Here is a 16,532-nt window from a genome sequence, read left to right as displayed (position 1 = left end):
GGCCTCTCCTCCTGGCTTGCAGCGGGCCGCCTTCTCAGGGCCCCACCCTCAGGACCCCACTGAACTTTCAGCTCCTGCCCACAGGCCCATCTCCAAGTAGGGCCGCACTGGGGGAGGGGCGGTAGGGCTTCGGCGTATGAATTTGGGGGACACGAACATTTGGTCCGCAGCAGGGGTGAGGGGGATATGAGGGGCTGGAACGTTCATGGGGCAAGAGGTGAGGCAGTGCTTGGGGTTTCCCCAAACCCTGCCCAAGCTGAGTGATTGGAAACAGTGGTCATCATGTGTATTTGCGCGGGGTTTCCCGCTTTGGGCGGGGCCCGTGGGGACAGCCGCTCTGTGCTGTGTGTGTGACATCAGCTGAGGCTTTGCTTACCATGGCTGACAGCCGGAAGCTCAGCGGGGCTGAGGGCCGGGAGCCTTCCTCTTCCCCCGTGTGGTTGGTGAGGGCTTCCTCTCGGCATCTTCTTTCTTCTATCTTTCTAACAGCAAGATAGCAGAAGTTGCCAGTCCTTTCAAAGGTTAGGCCTGAACCTGGCAAGGGGGTCATTTCTGCCATCACAGATGTCACAGAGTCCAGGTACAGCCACTGACCACTCTTGTCACAGACCTTGCCCTTTTTCTTTTTTTTAAATAAAAATGGTGTCTATTTAAGGGGTATAGTGTGTTGTATTGTAACATGATCTCTATAGGGAGGCTAGTTAACGTGTTTGTCTCCTCACATAATTGTCTTTGTTTCTTATGGTGCAAGCACCTGAAATCTGTTCTTAGCACATTCCAGTACACCATACGGCCTTGTTAACGATGGTCACCATGCTGGACATTGGACCTCCAGACTTCCTCATCTCACGTAAACGGCAACCTTGCACCCTCTGACCGACCTCTGGCCGTTTCCCCCGCCTCCCAGCCCCTGGTGAGCATATGGACCCGTCTTCCTTCAGCCATGCACTTGTAAACGCTGTAGAAATGCCGTGTTTGCCGTCACCTCCCAGGTCACGCATCCTCTTGCCTTTGAAGCACAGGCTGGCCAGGTCTCTCCTCAAGCCAGTGCAGCCCCAGAGAGTGAGGTCACGGGGCTGGGGCACACCAGAGCTGTGGAAGTTGGAGCTGGCCGTCCCAGATGCCACTGTCTGGGGCTGGTGTCTTGGCGGGCAGTGCACAGGAACCCCACGACTGGAGTTGTAGGGGCGTGTGTGGGTTTTCCTGGAGTGAGGTCCGTGGCTGGGACCAGATTCTCTGATGGGTGTCTCCCCCAGAGAAGGGTGCCAAGGTCGTGACAATACCTCTGATTTGAATCTATCTCTGTGACATGGGTGTGAGAGGCAGTGGTTGGCCTGGCCCCTCTGAGGCCACCTCAGCGAAGCCATGGTTTATCATGGGCCCAGCTCCCCACCTGCCACTTGGCAGGAGTCCAGTGACGTGGGCACCCACATTCACTTAACCCTCGTGTGTTGTTTGTTTCAGCTTCTTCTCATGGAAAACTTCAAACGTGTACCAAAGTAGGCAAAGCAGCGTAAGACCCTCCCGCCCCTCATATCCCACTTCAACAATGGTCGGCTCACAGCTAATCTTATCCCCCCTCCTTATCCCTGTCATATTGTATATTTTCCAAGTTTTTTAAACGTTTAGTCATTTGTGAGAGACAGGGAGACACAATGCGAGCGGGCGAGGGGCAGAGAGAGAGGGAGACTCAGAACCCGAAGCCGGCTCCAGGCTCCAAGCTGTCAGCACAGAGCCCGACGGGGGAGCTTGAACCCACGAACCCCAAGATCATGACCTGAGCTGATGTTGGATGCTTAGCTGACTCGGACCCACCCAGGCGCCCTTATTCTTCCCCATTTTTTAAAATAAAACCGCGCTATTTCTGAACGTGTTTGTGTCGTGAGCCTGTGGCAGCCTGGGTTTTCACACTTGGTTCCCCCCCTCCCCCCGCTGGTAGAGATTCTGGTACCCAGTTCCAAAACATACATGCCGGGGGGTGAGTTCCCACACCACCAGGCCGTTCTCAAGACACAGTCTCGTGTCCTACAGTTCCACCAGTTCTGATACCCTCTAACTGGAGATGGCCTCAGATGCCACAGGTGGAGGGCTCAGTCCTACAAGACTGCCCCCACCCACTGCACATGCCGGTCGCAAGCCTAACTTGTGAACCTGCGCTTCTGACTGACCGGCTGGAAATCAGAGGTTCCTGTGACTCCTCCCCCCGGCCCCCAACCCTTGAGGTCAATCAGTTTGTTAGAGTGGCTCACAGAACTCAGGAAACCAGTTTACTCAGCGGAGTACTGACTTACTCTCAAAGGATGTAACTCAGGAAGAGCCAAGTAGGAGAGATGTGCAGGGCACGGCATGGGGAAGGGACTCAGAGCTTCCACGCCCTCTGGACACGCCACACTCTCTGAATCTCCGCTGTACCTAGGAGCAGAACTTGTGGGCCCGAGGGTGCCCTGACCTTCCCGGGGAAACACTGTCCATCCCAACCGGAAGCAATCTGAACCCCGTCCTTTCAGGTTTTTTACGGAGGCTTCATCACATAGACCCGACTGATCGAATCATTGGCTTTTGGTGATTGATTTCAGGGGGCGGGACCATGAGTTCGCATCCTTAGGTGCTCTCCGAGAGTCACCGCATTGACATGATCCCGGGTGTGGTGGAACATTTCCTGCCCCCGTCGTGGCTCTGAAGTGATTTCAGGGGCGGAGGACATGCAACCAAATATGATAACAGAAGATGTTCCCGTTGCTCTTTTTTGCTCAGAAAATCCCAAGGGTTCAGGGTGCTGTGTGCGCCAGGAACTGTGGACAAAGACCAAATGGATAGGAGGAATACATTTTGGAATCTGAATGGCCAAATCTGCCCTTTGTATTAATCACGATCTTGCACCTGGGTAACCAGGACCTGGATCGGGAACTAAATGTGAGCAGCACCTGCAAGCCCCCAGGGCCCCCTTCTGTCACTCGCCCAAGTGACCTCCATCCTGACTGGATGGGGTCTGGTTTGCTCTCTGGCTGCCGAGGTGTGGCAGGAGAGCACCTCGATGCTGGCCGCTCATGCGACCGTGTGCGGACACAGCCTCCGGGAGCCTTGGTCCCTCTTGGGCACAGCGAGGGCCATGCTGGGCCTGCCAGGTTGCTGTGAAAATCATCAATAGCCTGTGTCAGGGCCCGGCTCTGGGCTTGGCACCTAGTAAAGGCTGAGAAAGGGGCGTCTCTCATCATCATCATCATCATTGACCTTTATTTCCGGTTTTGCACTGGCTGAGCCCGGAAGTGGCCAATGGCACTGGCCTGCGTTGTGTAGCTGCCGTGAGAGCTGGGGACAACGGGAGCCTTCCAGACAGCGGACAGTTGGTGTTTAAGATCCTATAGGGCATCCTGGAGAAACTTTCCTGGGCTGGGCTGTCAATTAGCTTGAAAGACAACCGGGGTAAAAATCTGTCATTGACACAGCAGACATAGGAAAGGGCACGGGGTGCTCTTCTAAGACCAGCGAGGGTGGCTCTGTGGGAGGAGCTGTCCCCTGGGGTTGAGTGCTCATGGGGCGATGCAGTTAGTCTGCACAGTTACTGAAAAAGGCAATTTGCAGAAGAAAAAAAAAAGTACAAAAAAGACTTTGAGTTAAGTGTGTTTTTATTTCTGTAGCTCGCTGGCAATAAAATCCAATTGGGGACGTCCAGGGATTAGCTTCCCAAATGTGCTTGCTCACAGCCCTTTGCTCCTTCAGACTCAGGAAGCCCAGCTGTGGCTTTAAGCCCTTAGCTGCATGCATTTTAATCCCCAAGCCCCTTTCCTTTGGTTTACAGAGCAGCAAGGCATCGCTGTCTTGTATTTGGCTGCCGGGTATTTCACAGTCTCCATTGAAAGTTCAAGTGTGTGCGATAGGATCTAATTGTCCAGTTTCTTGACATTCAGGCTTGTCTCCTTCGTAAAGTGGTGTAATTGATTTCTGGGTCCTTGAAAATAGAGCCGGCAGTGGGGAGAGATGCTGGAAATACCAAGTAGAGGATGCAGTGAGGCCAGCTACACCATCCCCACTCACTCTTTCCTTCCGTTGCTGCCTCACAGGGCCCAGGGCACAGAGTTCTGGAACCCCCCTCTGGGGTTGCTGCCCAACTTCTGGGAGGACGTGGCTTTCAGGGTGGGATTCCAGGTCAGAAGACCAGCAATGTGACACCTTGGGGGCTGGGCCTGGGGACAGTCTGCTGAGACTGCAGAAGGGATCCCAGGGGAGCTGGGGACCTCACATGTCCCCACAGCTCATGTGCTCCAGTGGATCTCCCATAGTGGAAGGTACTTGCATCCTAAGTTTGTGTTCTCTATCGTTGCAGGTCTGAAGGTGAGAGCTCCCGGAATGTCAGGTATGTGTGTCATCGGCCTCTGTTTGTGCGTCTGGGTCCTGGGAGCGGGTGGCTTCAATGAAACTTTGCGCTTTGGTGTCTCTGTGATGAGGTCGCACCAGGTCAGAGGCCTGCTCCCTTGCTGCTCCTGGCCCTGGCCCGCCACCTGAGGACCGTGGCCCTGCTGTCTGCTGGCTTGGTGTCCTGGAGAGAGAGCACCGGTTTACTGTGCGGGCTTACTCGGTTCTAGAGTGACCTTCGTGGGGGGTCACCTGGCTTGGTGGTAGTTCCATCCCCTCAAGGGCAGCGGTGGTGTCGTAGGCTGTGACATATCTACGACCAGAAGCTTCTCAGCTCAGGCAGTCCCTGGGGCCAGATGGAGCAAATCTCTGGGCTGTTTGGTGGAGGGGCGGGCTCCTAGCAGCCTTGAATGATGCGGTGTCTCCGTGGCCCGTGGAGAACACGATGCCTGCAGTTGAGACCCCTGCCTCTCCTCACCCCCACCAGTGGAGGGGAGGGGGTCAGCATGGAGTTGGGTCACAGCTGGGGCTCCTGACTGGATGAAGGGAGGGGCAGCTAGGAACCAGAATCCCAGGGTGCTACTGCCTCAGCCCAGGGGGCTGGGGCCAGGCAGGTCTCAAGGCTTGAGTTGGGGGACCAGGACGGCCATGAGGGATGGGAGACAGTGGGCTGGTGATGAGGGTGGGGGAGAAGAGAAGGAGCATGGAGACAATTTAAGGGCCACAGGGACGCCCAGCCCCACTGGCAGCAGATTTCAGATTTCTGAAATCGCTCCGTGACTGGGCACAACACAAATTGTGCATCCTGAGCCTGGAGCTGGGAGTTTCGGGCTTGGGTGGGGTCCTCTGGGCAGCCTACAGAGAGAGAAGTGCAGATGGGTGACAGGTAGGCTGCATCGTGGGGAGGCTCCAGGAATCAGCATGGCGAGGCCCTAGTGTGTACCCGCGCACTCGGCTTGGGCGCAACCCGGGACACGTGAGTGGTGGTCCCAAGCCAGGGAGGCAGAATAGGGGGCACTGGGAGGGCTGGGTCTATAGACCCTGAGTCCGGCAGGGTCCCAGCAGGAAGCAGAGGCACACGCAGGGTGAGGGGATGGAGGAGTGTCATACAGGGGCTACGGATGGGGTGAGGGCCAGGTGGCCCCCGGGCCTGAGAGGGGAGAGGAGATGCCCTGAGAGACGGAGAATGGCCCAGGCCAGGAGATGCGGGAGGAGGGGCAGCTGGGCATTCTGGAGCCATGGCCCCTCTGAATATGTGCAGACGTGAGGGCAAAGGGAAGGTGCCCTCCATGGACTGATGGGGAAAGGCCCCAGGTGCGCCGTTTCCTGAGCAAAGCAAGGTGCGGGACAGCGTGTATCTCACGTTACATTTGGGGTAAGAAAAATTGCATGGAAGAATGTGGTTTCTTGCTTATAACGTTTGCATGCATAAGCAATGGCAGGAGACCTGAACAGCTGTTCAAATGATCCCTTGGGAGGTAAGGAGCCGGGCAGGCAGAGGTAAGAGTGGCTGTGAGCCTCCTTGTAGTGTGCACTATGCTGTCACTTGAGCTTGGAACCATGCAACATGTATTACCTGTCCAGAAAACTTGTTAAAAATGAAGATTTACCGGGGCGCCTGGGTGGCTCAGTCAGTTGAGCATCTGACTTCGGCTCAGGTCATGATCTTGCAGTTGTGAGTTCGAGCCCCGCGTCGGGCTCTGTGCTGACAGCTCGGAGCCTGGAGCCTGCTTCGGATTCTGTGTCCCTCTCTCGCTCTGCCCCTCCCTCGCTCATGTTCTTTCTCTCTCTCAAGATTAAATTAAAAAAAAAAAAAACATTTAAAAAAAAACGAAGAGCTATCTGAAGACAGGGAGGGTTGCTGAGGGGTAGTGAGCATCCCGTTCCTGGGGTATGCACAGACATTGGAAGGGGATTCACAGGGGGAATAGGAAGGAGAGGTGCCTTCAGCCCCAGGATCTGAGCCCTCCCTGCTCTGATACACTCCGTTCCTGGCTGATGACGGGGCGCCCTTCACCGAGATCTCCTGAGACCAGTGGGCTTTCACCTGTAAGTGCCGGGAGATGTGTGTAGGGTGGCTGTTTGGCCCTACCCAACCCCACCCACCCCTGCCTCAGGGTTCCCTGCTGTGGGCTGTCAGGAACCTGATTTTGCAGGCCAGGTGAAGCAGGAGGGCAGTTCTCTGCTCCGAGGAAGGGTGGGAAAGACATTTCAGTGGGGGGGGGGGGGGACAGGAACACCAAGGACCTGCTTGGCGAGAGAATAAGGAATGGCCTCGGAATGGGGCCCGGGGCTGGCGCGGGGGTGGGGACCGTATGGAGACTGGAAACTATGTCCCCAGCTGGAGCCAACTGGTTGTCAGCAGGACTCCTAGAGGTGAGGAGCCAGGCAGGGAAGAAAACTGATGTGAGTCCAGGCAGAGAAGGCTGCATCTGAGATTTTTCTGAGGCTCAAAAACCCAACCCCATAACGACTTCTACTCTGCTGTGCTGACTCTCGGGGACAGCCCCAGACACCTATAGGAGTCGTGGTAGAAGGCCTTGCTGGGACTTTAGGATGCTGGGGTCAGGCGTTGACTGAGTCTCTATCCTGTGCCAGGCACGTGTTTTGCCCTCAGGGAGCTGTCACGGCGGGGGTCAGACCTTGGTCACATGTCACACCCTCTGCTCAACACAGGTGGGCACAGGGGCACAGGCCAGGAAGCCCCCCGGACGGTTCAGATCTGACCCACTCTTCACGACTCAGGTCACTACCCCCAGACAGCTGCAAAATCTGTTTCCCAGAGAAGAAGGACCATGAGGTCCCTTCCTAAAGGGAGCCTGATCTGCTGAGTGTTCCCCCAGGGGCTCGCCCACCAGAAGGACTGGTCTAAAAGTCAAGTCTGACTGTGACCCTCCCTGCTTTGCCCTCCATGGAGCCCCTTTGCCCAACACTCTCTAGCTGTGGCTCTCACTGAGGCCCCGTGAGCCGGCCGCCTCTCTCGTGTGCGGCCCAGTTTCCTGCTCCTGTCCCCCCGGGGCACCTTGCGCGGCTGCCCAGCGGTGCTTCCCTCTGGTTCCAGGTGCGTCCATGGGTTCCCTGCCTGTCTTCCAGCTTGTCTGTGGGACTAGTGCTATTTCCTGTGCCCCCTGTGTTCAGCAGACCCACACCTCTGTGAGAACCTCAAGCTGTGGCCCCACTGAAGCTTTGAGGGGGGTCATGGCTGAAGTGCCCTGGCCCTGCTTGCCCTCTTTGGCTTCTTGTGCTTGCTTCTGATATCCATGTTCACTTTGATTTCTGTCCTAGTGACTTGAACACTTAACCCCAGGCAGAGTAAAGAGTCTGCATGAAGCCCCGGGTTGTCTCCCGGCACAGAGCACAGAGCACAGAGCACAGGGCAGGCCCCAACAGGCCGGGCCATAGTGGAATGAGTTCACCTTGGTCTCGCCGGGCACCCTGGGCACAATGCCTTGCCCACAGAACTGGTGCAAATTAATGTTTGCTTAATTGGATTCGGAACTCATAAATATTTTCAGGCTGTGAACTGGAAGGGAAAAATAAGTGGACCATCTGCCCTGCTCAGTGGAGACCCCTTCCTCTCCCTGCTTCATCCCCCCTTCCACAACAAACACCAAATAGAGGGGGCAGAAGGGGCCATTCTGAACTCAGAAAAGGTGACCTCTGGCTTTCATTATACTGGCCAAGGTCTGGATGGACACCAAGAGCGGATGATCTTTGCTAAATGTTAAGGAAATTAACCCTGAGAGACCCTCCTTACCCCACCCCTACCCTGGGGTCCCTGCTTGGTGAGGGTTTTTTCTTTCCACTCAGAGGACGTGAGCTACAGCCTTTATGGCAGTCTGAGCCTCCCCGACCAGCAGGGAATGTGTTTTGCCGGGAGACACCTGTTTGCTATGGCGCATGCGCTACTTTTCCCCCGGGGGGGAGACAGGTGCAAGCTCAGATGTATTCATTTTCCACAAACGAAATGACTCGGTTTTGACCATGTTGCAGACCTAGGACTTGGCTCCCTTGTTCCCGGGGGGTGTGTGTCTGGTTTTCACTCCATTCCGAAGGAGCCTGTGGAGGCTCCCAACTTTGAACCTTCTAATGATAATGATTTACTGGTTTCAGGGGGTTCGGGGTGGGGGTGGCGGGGGGAGGTGGGACAAGAAGAGTGATGCAGAGTTTGGAGTCTGAAGGAATGATTAGCTGCGTGGAGGGCCCGGGGCCAGTGCTGATGCTGTAGTTAAGGCACAAGGACTTTCCGCAGCACCAAAGCATCACCTTTGCTTCTCATCAACCCCTTGAAACGAACTCAGTCACGTTCACTGATAGGAATCAGTGCCACGTAACGAGTGTTCGCCATGGGTCGGGGCCTCACCGCACCTGTACAACCAACCCCACCCGTTCAAGAGGGTTATGGTGCACCCCAGTGTTTGAGCTCTGGGAGACTGGGGTAGAGAAATGCTGAACAGCTTCCCTAGATAACACGGCTTTCAAATGCAGATCTGAGACTTCCCACCCAAAGCCTTTCCAGGTCCTGTCCTTGGTGCCTGTGGAAGGTACAGATTTCCAGGCCCTGTCCTTGACGTGTCTGACTCGGTAGGGTCGGGGGGCGGGGCCTGAGACTCTGAATTTTGCCCCCTTCCCGCGTGATTCCAGCAGGCAGCCTGGACACCCAGCCTCTGTCCAAGCAGGCCGCGTCCAGTATTCGGCTGTGCCCAGCTCACCAGTGTGAGCTCAGAAACACCGAACCAAGCAGTTCCCGTAGGTCCCCCCACCCCCCACCCCCCACCCCTGGCAGAAGAATCCTAAAACCCTGACTGGCATTTTCCAAAGGTCCCAGCAAGCTTCTCGGGACCCTGAGCAGCCAGCCAGTGAAACCTGAGGACTGCTTATTTAGGGAGCGTGGGGGCTGCTTCTGGAGAAGGTGGGCTTGGTTACAAGTGTTGTCTTAATTGGCATGAGGACATGGAAGGGAAAGCAATGAGTCCAAATTAATCCGTTTTCCTGTGAACATCTCCCACCACTCCGTGCCAAGGCGAGGCAGCCTTTGTAATTAACTGACTGGGCCTTTTCTCCCCCCAAACCCAAAATGGGAGCGTGCAAATTATTTTGTGTGCGAGGTGGTATGAAAATTGCCAAAGTTGGCAGATGAGGCTGGGATGTTGGTGGAGCTGGGTAAACAGGGCTGAGCTGTCTCTCACCTCCAGGTCGGAATGGGGAGCTGGCTCCAAAGCAGGGACAGGGGCTGGGGCCACGGAGGTGCTGTGCCGAGGGCTGAGCAGGTGGCCTTGGGAGGAGAGCAGAAACTTCTTAGCACTGTGGATGGGAGTAGAGGCACTACAGTTCAGAAATCAAAGCCTTCTCCTCATCCTACCCTGTGTCACCACGGACCAGACACTTAACTCTCCAAGCGTCAGAGTCCACGTGGGTTCAGCGGTCTTTACTGAGTGCCTGCCATGTGTAGTGAACCCAAGTTCATCTGCCTGATGCGCATCAAGACCATCACTGAGACATGGAGTATAAAGCAAAGCAAGAGTTTATTCCAGAGGCAGGAGGGCACGCCTCACATCCACCTCCCTAGAGGAGGAGAGTCAGGGGTACTTAGTGGCAAAGGAAAAAGGTCAGGGTACAAAGTTGCGGCCGCTAACCCTTTGGTTACCCTTTTCAGTCCCCAGGGTCTTTTGATCCGTCCTCATTCTTGTGGGTATTGGGACCACGACCCGGCCGCGGCCGTTACTTCCTGCTGAGGTGGGGTGAAGACTGGGGTTAGACAAGTGGAAACTTTGGGGTGGAAAGGAATGTTCTGCATTACCAGGATTTTTGTCCTTTGGTCAATAGTTCCTGGACCATGTTGTGTCTAGGGTTTTAGGGGTACTAGAGAACAACAGGTAGCATGTTGTACTCATGGCTTGATTCCCTTGGACCAGTTAACCCCGAGTCATAGTTTCAGGTCCGGCAGAGGCTCACTGGTCTGAGCCGGGTCCCTTTCGACCTCCTCCCTGCTGACAGGGTGTAGGGAACATGTGGATTCTTGTCATTCAAGTGTGAATCCACGGCTCAATTCCCTGTAGTTTCAGAGGAGTGGGGGGTCAACAGCACCTCGCAGGGTCTGACCTGTCCAGTGAGGCTGGAGCTGGTCCTCTGGGCTCCCGCTCTTCAGGTCTTTACTGACATCTTTAGTGACACCTTTGGATGTCACTAAGGGATTCAGGCAGCGTGAAGACACATCTGTGAGGTACATCAGCCTGCCGGAAGCAAATTCAGGCACTGGATGTACCTGATAGTATCCAAATCGCTGGTGGCAGCCCCGCCAGCAACTCCTAGGTCACGAAAAGGACATAGAAAGTCTTCCATATAACATTCCACAGGGGCTTAAACCAAGCCCTCTTCTAGGGACCACTCTTTCCCAAAGCAGGGCAGATGGCACGGGTTGTTCCCAAGTGAAGTGGGTTTCTTGGCAGAGCTTTGCCAAAGTTCATTTTTTTCCCTTTTTCCACTGTCTCGGTGTCTCCAGGAAGCGTGTGATTTCCACTGAATGCCCAAGGCCTTGGACGCTGTGGTTGTCACTCCATTGTCACTCTGAATTATTAGCGGCAGTCCAAACCTAGAAATGGTCTCGCTTAAAAGCATTTTAACAACTCCCGAGGCCTTCTCTGAACAGCAGGGAGGAACCTCAACCCCGTTGATAAAGGTGTCTGCAGATACAAGCAAACCCCGAGAATTTCCCGTTGTTCTTTGCATTCCGGGAAAGGCTGCCTGCCGGTCTTCCCCAGGTTTAGGGCCTCTCAGTTGTATACCCTTGAGAACTTGTGGGCACCCAGTCTTAGGATTGTTTTTAGCACAAGCGTTGCCTTTTGTAGCATTTCGCTGAAATCGGAGCCCGCAGTATACTTCTGGATCCACTGGAGAGTGGCATCTTTCCCATAAAGGGTGCTTCGAGGAATGCGGCTAATTATTTCTTTCATCAGATGCTCTAGGGTAAGGATTCATTCTATTTCCAGCCGGTGTCAATGCCAGCATGGTGTCCAAACCCCCACTCCTTACTTAACTCCTCTTTGGTCCTCCAAGGGACGTTGGGGTTGATATGTAGTTAAGTCTATCTTTGGCACTAAAGCTCTTCCAGAGGGTCTTGGAGTCTTCGACGGGCTGCCAGCATGGTTCCCTTGGGCAGTCGGTCCACTTTGGGGCTTCTTCCGCAGCGGACGATAGCTGAAGGGTCACCACTGCACCCAGCTCTTCCTTGTCTTTGACCCGTGAAACTGCCCCCATCCGTGAACACGTCCACGTCTGGATGCTCCGATGGCAGCTTGTCCAGTCGGGAAGGCTGCGATCAGCTTGTTCAGCTATCCGTGTGTCTCTGGTGATCTTTCTGAGTGGCCCTTAGATCACCGGGCCACTTTTCTGTCACGTGTACCTCGGGTGGTCTGGCTTCGGTTTGCGGGGCTTCAGGGAAAAGCAGTTTTCATTCTCAGTGCTTCCAGTCAACACAGTGGGAGAAAACTGGAAACCTTAGTTTGGAGAGTCAGGGTCAGACATTCAAGGAAACCAGAAGAATTCAGGACCCAGCCCAGGTGTATAGACACCCAACGAACCCTCAAAGACGGTTCATCGGAACAATGATCTTACATTTTCACAGGTGTGTTACTGGAACAATCTCTCTCTCTGAAACCACCCTCATCTCCACCAAAGATCGCCAAATTAGGACACATTTGTTTGTAAAATTGTCCAGTTGAAGCTGGGCCTGTTTACACAAGCGCCATCACAACGGTGATTGGTCATATAGGTGTTTGGTTTTTTCAATCTGCTTCGCTGGAACTTTTCGTAAGGAATGTCAGATTGAACTTTTAACAACCTTGTCAGGCTCAAGAAGCCAAGCCAAATACTGGCCACCAGCCTTTGCCTGCCATACCTATAGATGTGGGTGGCTCCCTCTCTTCTCAAGATCCCCCAAATACCCTGAGGTTCCTGCACCTGCCAGGAAGTGACAACCTTCCTTATTCACCTGGTAGGGCTGCTGGAAACTTTGTAAGCAAGGTACGAGGCAAGTTTTCCAAGGGGCTTCATTGGCTCGGCAAAGTCAACCTTAATTAGTTCCTTAAAGCTCTCTGATTGTAGCTGAGTCTAGGCATATCTCCCTCAACTGTGACATTCCAGTCAAAGCCTTGGCAACATGACCAATGTTTCCAGTGGCGTCCTGTTGCAAGGAGAACGGATTCGTATCGAACTTCTGCAAGTAAATACACTGCCGTGAAAATACGAGAATACTCCCTGAGAGTTTTGAATTCTGGTGGTACCAGGTAGGGAGAAAGGGATAAATGTTTCCTATCTGTTTATGAAGAAATTATTTACCAAACGTCTACCAAATGTCATAGGCAGACTTAAATTTAGAAGAGCAAACATTAGAGGACCAGCAATGTTTACACAAGTGTCTGTTTGAAAGCAGTTTCGCCATTAGTTCTGGGAATTCTTACTAAGCTTAGCTTTATGATCCTGAAGGGATCAGAGAGCTGTATTTGTCAATGCAGTGCAGCTGGCAAGGAGATTCTGTGACACACGATACTTCAGTAGTTAGTATTACAAGCGATGACGCTATACCAGGACATATCAAAACCTTAGGAATCTTATAAAATCTCTAGGACACTTAGAGCAATCACCCATACAACAAATGCCTCATCGCTTATTTGATCATGCCTCCCATGTCATTTGACACACCAGGGAATAAGCCTAATTCGTCAAAAAGACTTCCATTCACAAGCTGGGTTTTTGGAAGTTGGTGAAATACCAGAAGGTTTCCAAACACGTGCCTAAATAGGATTACAGATCGTTACAAAACGGGATACTTATTTAGCCAGGATGGCAAGAAGAGATTCTCAAGGTAAATGCAGACAGCAAGGCAAATGGAGCTGTGAGCAAACCTTAGCTCTCTTAACACTGAGCAGATTCAACTTTCTTAAGTAAGCAAAGACCTAACAAAGACAAGACATAGAAACTTTGTTTTTCTAGGCAGATTAAAGGTAAAGAAAAAGCTCTGTTGATAATTTAGACCCATCATCTAAGAAGCCTCTGTCACATTAACAGCGAGAAAACCCAAATTCCAGTCTTATACCGCTGTACTTTGGATATTAAAACTCATTCGTTGCAACGAGATGAATTTTTAAAAAGATATGCAGTCCCTTCTTTCTTTCTCCGTGTCGCCTCCCACGTTGATACATACTTATTTGGACAAGGACATCCAGGGCACTGCATGGGTCTGAGTTCTTGTGACGGGTGTTGGGATGTGCTGACCAGAATCTCCGGCAGGAACCAAGGTCTCCCAGCCATAGCAATGCTGCCTACAGCCTTCGACGCTCAGACATCATCAGGGATCGCCGTGACTGTAGACAGCGGCCTTGCCAAGGGCATTGCCCGCTGCCCAGGTGGTCACATCCAAAGACGCTTACGAAGAGCCAGCCCCTTTCACCTAAGTTTGGATGCTTCCGAAGGGCAGTCCAACTTTCGGGACTGCTCAGAGAGTCGGCTAAGGCTTCCGTTGAAGTGTCACTGCTCAACTTCTGCCTGACATCGTTCTCTGCCTCCCCCTTCTCTTCGCCGGGGGTGGATCACTGCCCTCATAAACTTGTTTCTTACATGCAAAACTCCAGAATCTCGGTCCCGACCATGCATAGCATTTCTTTCAAAAGATTCCCTTCTCACAAACCTTCTGCAATTTTCCCTTTCTCATTCCTTCAGATTTTGTCCTACGTTTTCCCCTCTTTATTTTTTTTTAGAATTTTGTCTGAGAGAGAGAGAGCACAAGCGGGGGAAGGGGGGAGAGAGAGAGACACAGAGAGACACAGAGAATCTCAAGCAGGCTCCACTTGGAGCCTGACACGGGGCTCAATCCCACAACTCTGGGATTATGACTTGGGCAGAGGTCAGGAGCAGGATGCTCAACAGACTGAGCCACCCAGGTACCCCAAGTTTTCCCTCTTTAAATAACCAGTCTCACTTTCATTAAATACAGAATTTTTTCCCTTATTTTTTCAAGTAGCCTTTATTACATTTATTAAAATTATTTACATCTGTCTGTCCTTCGCTTGCCCATAAAGCTTCAGAAGCCATTGGACAGGGCTCTAACGTCTTTTTCTTTTCCATCACATTTTGTGACAGTCACAACGCCAATAGCTGGTTTGACTTACAGTAAACACAAGCAGAGTGAAACTATCATATTTAATGTTGGCAATTCTAAAGACATGTCCACTTTAACTAAACGAACAACGTTACATTAGCTTTCATACCAAATATTATCCAAGATCACTTGAACTTGAAAGACACCTGGGGTTAGTTTCTATCTTTCTGAGTTTTAGAACGGCCAGTTCTTTTTTTCCTTTTAATTGTTTTAATGTTTATTTACTTTTGAGAGAGAGAGAGAGAGACAGAGAGAGACAGAGTGAATGGGGGAGGATTAGAGAGAGAGGGAGACACAGAATCTCAAGCAGGCTCCAGGCTCTGAGCCCTCAGCACAGAGCACTACGTGGGGCACAAACCCACAGACCACAAGATCATGACCTGGGCTGAAGTCAGACGCTTAACCGACCGAGCCACCCAGGCGCCCCTAGAACACCCAGTTCTTACAAGCACTTGCCTTCAAACCAGCTAAGTAGAGCACTTTTACAAATTAATTTTCACAACCACCACCTGGAGGTAGAGAAACTGTCTCACATTTGCAACATACATAGACACACGTACCATTCCACAAACAGGGTGCAAGCAAAACCTTAAAGGCCCAGTTTCCTAATATCTCCCTTTTCCAAAACACAGCTAAGTGCAAGATGGTCTTACCATTTATGGATCCCTTCATCGGTCGTCTTTCTCAGGAGTCTGATGAATATTGTGGTGGAGCAGAGTTGCCAAAAACAAACGATGGCCTCGTTTGGGAGACTCCAGCCCGTAGGGCTGGATGTGCAGATAGATTGTCCTTTCCCAGCGTCCAACGAGGACATGGCTTGTTGTATTCAAAGATGCCCAAAGCGGTCAAAGCAGCTGACAGACCAATTGAAGCCCAGGTTACCTCCGTGAATTTTCCCCTCCCCACCCCACCCCCTGCCCCGCTTCAGCTGTGTCCAGTCTGCGGTGTGGCCCATCCGTTGTGGACGGAGGCTCTCAGAAGAGGTCCATAGATGTTCAGCCTGATTCTGGAGACACTACTGGTCCTCTCTTTCCACAGACAAGAGAAAGGTCTCTTTTGTCGCTGAGAAAATAACTCATCTGGCTGGATATCTTAGAAAACTCCTCTGGTGACTGTCTGGAAGGTGGCCCAGAGATATTTAGGGTGCATCAAAGCAATGCCGGCCTGATAGAATTAGTTAGGAAGTATTCTTTCTCCTGAATTTTTTGGAAGAGTTTGAGAAGATTGGTGTCAATTCTTCCAATGTTTGGTAGAATTCACCAGTGAGGCTGTCAGATCCGGGGCTTTTTTTTGTCAAGTGGTCTTCGATTACAGCCTCAATCTCCTCCCTAGTTATGTACGAATCTCTTCCGATTTTGTCTTTCTTTGTGATTTAGTCTTGGCAGGTTTTCTAGGTCTAGAGATTTGTCCATTGTATCTGGATTCTCCAATGAGCTGGAATACACTTGTTGATAGCACTCTAACCCTTTCGACGTCTGTAAGGAGTAGAAAGACCCTCTGTTTCATGTATCTCTGCTCTAATCGTTATTATTTCCTTCCCTTTGCTACCTTTGGCTTTTTCTAGTTTCTTAAGTTGCACGTCTATGGTGTTGATTTAAGATCTGTCTTGATGTTTACTGTGAGCATTTACAGCTATAAATTTCCCCCTCACCACTGCTTTGTTGTTTTCCAGGAGTCGTGTTTCATTTCCCTTCACCTCTACGTATTTTCACGTTCCACTGTGATTTCTTCTTTGACACATTGGTTCTTTGAGAGTGTGTTTTCAGTTTTCACAGCTTTTTAAATTTTCCACTCTTCCTTCTGTTACCGATTTCTGACTTCATCTTCTTGTGGTTGGAAAAGATACTTTGTATGATATCTATCTTGTAAAATCTACTGAGACTTAACTCGTGACCTAATGCAAAGTCTGTCTCAGAGAAGGTCCCTCGTGCCGTTATTGTTGGGTGGGGTCCCGTGCCCGTCTGTTAGATCTGGCTGGGCTATCGTGTTCTTCAAATCCTCTGTGTCCTTACTTACCTTCTGT

General features: G+C 52.0%; 1 protein-coding gene across 4 annotated transcripts in view; it reads left to right on the top strand.

Annotated features, from left to right (window-relative positions):
* IQSEC1 (IQ motif and Sec7 domain ArfGEF 1) overlaps positions 1-16,532 on the top strand; it is a 404,132-nt gene that overhangs the window by 130,891 nt on the left and 256,709 nt on the right. For all 4 annotated transcript variants that reach the window (XM_058725835.1, XM_058725840.1, XM_058725841.1 and 1 more), the window contains exon 2: positions 4,325-4,354. In XM_058725835.1, coding sequence (XP_058581818.1) covers positions 4,325-4,354 — 30 coding nt within the window. The remainder of the gene's footprint in view (positions 1-4,324; positions 4,355-16,532) is intronic.

Source organism: Neofelis nebulosa, chromosome 4 (genome assembly GCF_028018385.1).
Source record: "Neofelis nebulosa isolate mNeoNeb1 chromosome 4, mNeoNeb1.pri, whole genome shotgun sequence".
NCBI lineage: Eukaryota > Metazoa > Chordata > Mammalia > Carnivora > Felidae > Neofelis > Neofelis nebulosa.
Note: the sequence above shows the minus strand (reverse complement) of the source record. Positions and strands in the feature narration are given on the sequence as shown.